Source organism: Aplysia californica, unplaced genomic scaffold (assembly GCF_000002075.1).
Source record: "Aplysia californica isolate F4 #8 unplaced genomic scaffold, AplCal3.0 scaffold00445, whole genome shotgun sequence".
In the NCBI taxonomy this organism is placed as follows: domain Eukaryota; kingdom Metazoa; phylum Mollusca; class Gastropoda; order Aplysiida; family Aplysiidae; genus Aplysia; species Aplysia californica.
In genome coordinates, this window is record NW_004797715.1 from 259,559 (window position 1) to 263,744 (window position 4,186).

At 38.9% G+C, this 4,186-nt stretch overlaps 1 protein-coding gene across 1 annotated transcript; it reads right to left on the reverse strand.

The window, feature by feature from the left end:
- Positions 1-457: 457 nt before the first annotated feature.
- LOC106012654 (speckle-type POZ protein-like A) lies at positions 458-3,870 on the reverse strand. Its single transcript, XM_013086226.1, has 3 exons — positions 3,445-3,870; positions 1,688-1,861; positions 458-596 (listed from the first exon to the last, which is right to left on the reverse strand). The coding sequence occupies exons 2-3, from the start codon at positions 1,849-1,851 to the stop codon at positions 458-460; spliced, it is 303 nt and encodes a 100-aa protein (XP_012941680.1). The 5' UTR covers positions 1,852-1,861; positions 3,445-3,870.
- Positions 3,871-4,186: the final 316 nt, after the last annotated feature.

Below are 4,186 nucleotides of genomic sequence, written 5' to 3' on the forward strand. Positions count from 1 at the left end.
CTACTGCTACTACTACTACTACTACTACTGCTGCTGCTACTACTACTACTACTACTACTACTACTATTACTACTACTACTACTATTACTACTGGTCAAAGCAGAATTTCAGCTTTTCTATTACTATCCCTCTTCACTAACCGTCTCTCAGCACATCCTCTCTATATCCCTTTCCTCCCTCATCCTCTCTCATTCTATCTCCCTCCCATCGCAGCAAGATCTCAACTTTTTAATTTACCCCTCCCCCACCATTCTAATCCTTCGCCTCTCTGTATAGTTGACTTACCTAAGCAATATCTCAACTTTTAAAATCACCCTCCCCTCCCCCCTCTCTTTTTTTCAGATCCTCAGCTTCTATGTATTCCTCACTCACCTTAACAAGATCGATCTTCACTTTTTAAATCAACCCCCCCCCCCCCCAACCCACCGCCTTCTCTCTGCCACTGTGCATTCCTCGTTTACCTCAACAAGCTCTCAGCATTCTCAGCACACACCACGTCCTTGCCGGTGTACATGAAGCTGAGGATGCTGTCAAAGGTGGTCACGTCAATGTTCAGGAGCGTCAACACTCCGTCGGGGTTGTCCCTCATTCCAGTGCTGGGTGGGGAGAGAATTAGAAATAATAAATGTGATGATTTAATGAATTAATGAATTCGATGAATGAAATTTTAATAATGAATGGATGGATGGATGAGTGAATGGATGAATGGATGAATGAATAAATGAATGCATAAATGAATGAATGAATGAATAAATGAATACATAAATGAATGAATCAGTGAATGAATGGATGAATGAATGAATGAATGAATGAATGAATGAATGAATGAATGAATGAACAAATTTTCCGATCTACTAATTTTTTCTTTGGGGGGGGAGGTGGTGGTTCTGGGAGTCGGATGGGGATGGGGCGAATGTAAAGAGTTGAGAAAGGGGGAGAGAATGGGGTGGTAGAGGGTGAATGAATAAAGGTTGGGGGCAGAAGGGTAAGTAGGGGGTGGGAGGCCGAAGAGGGGAAGAGGACGTATGTGAGATATAGGGAGTGGGGAGGAAAAAACATTTGTATTACATCATTTCTTTGGTTTCCTTATTTCTTAAATCGCACAAAGTACTAAAACGAAAAAAACTAAAGCAAACATAACAGTTAGCACACATAACCTCTCAATTACAGGTGCTCGTTGGAAGGTGATATTGGTTCGAATAGACAAACACACACACATACACAAACAAACAAACAAACATACACACACACACAAACACATACACATACAATTTTTTTTTAAACGCACACATACAAATGCACATACACAAACAAACACACAAGCACACACCCACGTATACACACACATACACACACAAACATTCACACACACACACAAACACACACCCAAGTGCACACACGACACACATACACACACAAACACACACACCTTTATACCCACATATCTACATATCACACATATACACATATTTACGCATACCTAATATCTTCAGATCCTTCCCCTCACCCACACCACTCCTCCTAGTATTTTTTTTGTTTCTAACTGGCCCACATGTCGAATATCCTAAACTCATATTATCTAAAAGAACCAAAGAGTAATTGCCACGTGTAATTTCCTTTCAAGTAACTACAACAGCCAACAATATATTTAAATACATAATCCCAAAGATTGCTATTGTGTACTCACTTGAAAGTGACGTCAAAATGCGGTGACATGGCCGCTAGAACAGCCCTGTGGCACCGGAAGCGCTTGTTGCCTACCAAGATGGTGGCATCGGCGAAGTGACTGGTGCTCCAGAGGTAGCCGATGCCCTCGGCCAGGGTCTCCAGGTACTTCTGGTGCCAGCTCATGGTGGTGGAGCTGTAGTGGATAGATAGATGGATGGATGGATGGATGGATGGATGGATGGATGGATGGATGGATGGATGGATGGATGGATGGATGGATGGATAGATAGATAGATAAATAGATAGATAGATGGATGGATAGATAGATAGACAGATGGATGGATAGATAGATAGATAGATAGATAGATAGATAGATAGATAGATAGTTAGATAGATAGATAGAGAGATAGATAGATAGATAGATAGATAGATAGATAGATAGATAGATAGATAGATAGAAAGACGGACGGACGGACGGACGGTTGATGGATGGATGGATGAATAGATGGATGGATGGATGGATGGATGGGTGGGTGGACGAATGGATGGATAGATAGATATATCGATAGATCGATCGATGGATTGATAAATGATAAATAGATAGATAGATAGATAGATAGATAGATAGCTAGATAGATAGATAGATAGATAGATAGATAGATAGAAGCATACACATAGACATACATAATCATAAAAATACATGGATAGTGTGAGAGAGTAAGAGAGAGATGCATACATCAAAACTATAACATAAAAGTATAATTATATTATGTATGTTATGTGTTATGAATCGGTGGGCTCAGGCGCTCGTCAGTTTTTGGGCTTTTGAAGTTATAGATATCTTAAATCGTGTTCATTTGTTTTACTTTCGATGAAGGAATGAATGATCCATCTATCTTCAATAAAATTCGAGTATTTCAAATTGAAACAGGGGGGTGGGGAGGGGGGGGGGGAGGGTCACTTGGATAATGTCTCTAATAAAAGTTTTTCCTGTAAAAGCCATACAGCAATATATTTATACAAGGTGTTGAGCCCAAAAATAAATAGTCCATAAAAATTGCCAAATGAGAAGAAAAATGATGTTTTCTTAGATTTCATTATTTTTACGAGCAACTGATTTCACCACGATGCCTCAATATGTAGACACAGAGGGAGTAAAAAAGAGGGCGAGGAAACAAAGGGAAATGTTTTCCTAATATAAGGCTGTGAAACAGGTTTTGAAAGTAATCGTGATAGCAAGAGAGGGTACAGCTCTGCTAATGGCGGTAATGATGATGATGACTGCAGTTTATATAGTATCGCAGAAAAGTAGTATAGGCTTTTTACTGGTAAAAATATAATATACCAAATACCTGATTCATAAACAAAACAGGAAAATAGAATTAAATTTCTAAAACGCGTAAAAGAGATTAAACAGCACCCAAACATAAGTGTTTGGTCCCTCTATAAATAAATCATCAATGATTGAAGTTTAAATTATTTTCATTGCTGGATTGCTTTAGGAAAGCTTTCTACATTAATCACAAGAAGCGATATTTTTTAACAGGGTCAATATCTCAAAGTGTTGAGATTTGAGAAAGTTTTTAGTCAAAATAATATAAATTATATTTATTTGCAATGACATTTTACGCAAATCACCAAGTTCATTAGCATACGCAGTTTTTATAAGGTATTAGAGCCATAAATTGATCGTTAGTACAATCATGGGCAATGCAAAGCTTCCATAAAATGAAGGTATAAGACATCTCCACAACAATTTCTAGGCTATATACTCACATCTTCCTGTGTCAGAAGTCGAAATATTGAACAAGAAATCAAGATTTTTACTACAAAAATCGGTTGGTGAGTTGTGACTTTTCCCGTTTCATTTATATTTCCGTTGTTTGCATCGAAATACAGTCACAAAACTATCCCCCAATGTGTTGGATTTAAAAGCCCCGTGTGTTCAAGCGGCCATATTGCGCCCGGCGTTTCCAATGGTCGCTAAGATGCAGGGTAGATTATCGAAGTACATGCAAACGGCCAGAGGAAATGAGTAAGATGAAAATAGGATATAGATCCCTTCTCACTCAAAAGACAATGTTTCGATTTCGCATTCTCTCCATAATGTACCGATCACCTCTCTCGAGAAGGGTCGACTTTGAGTAAACGAAAAGTTGGGAGAATCGTTAACGAGCGAGTACATTTTGTTTTAGGGACAATGACATAAGTAATATCGTAACGTGAGAGAGAGAGAGAGAGAGACTCGACTCTGAGCTATGAGTTTACGATATAGGATTAAGGTATCGAGACAGGGAAAATGGCACTTTCTTTTCGCATACCGGTCTGTGTCGGGGATTAGGTTAATCCCATCCAGATTAGTGACCTAAGATTTAAGGATTAGGGAGCGACCTGCTACCTCGGTAAGGAATGGAAATCCGTTTGGGTCATTATACTTGTTTTGTAGCCTAAGTGATGTTCAAATTATAAAGAAAGTGGAAAGACGTAGACTAGAACGGAACCGACAATGTAACACAAA

What these genes read in the sequence shown, in the direction of transcription:
- LOC106012654 (XM_013086226.1), bottom strand. Translation starts at nt 1,851, where the DNA reads ATGAGCTGGCACCAGAAGTACCTGGAGACCCTGGCCGAGGGCATCGGC. An exon ending in CATTTTGACGTCACTTTCAA is followed by an intron (nt 597 to 1,687) that starts GTGAGTACACAA and finishes CTCCCCACCCAG; the next exon opens with CACTGGAATGAGGGACAACC.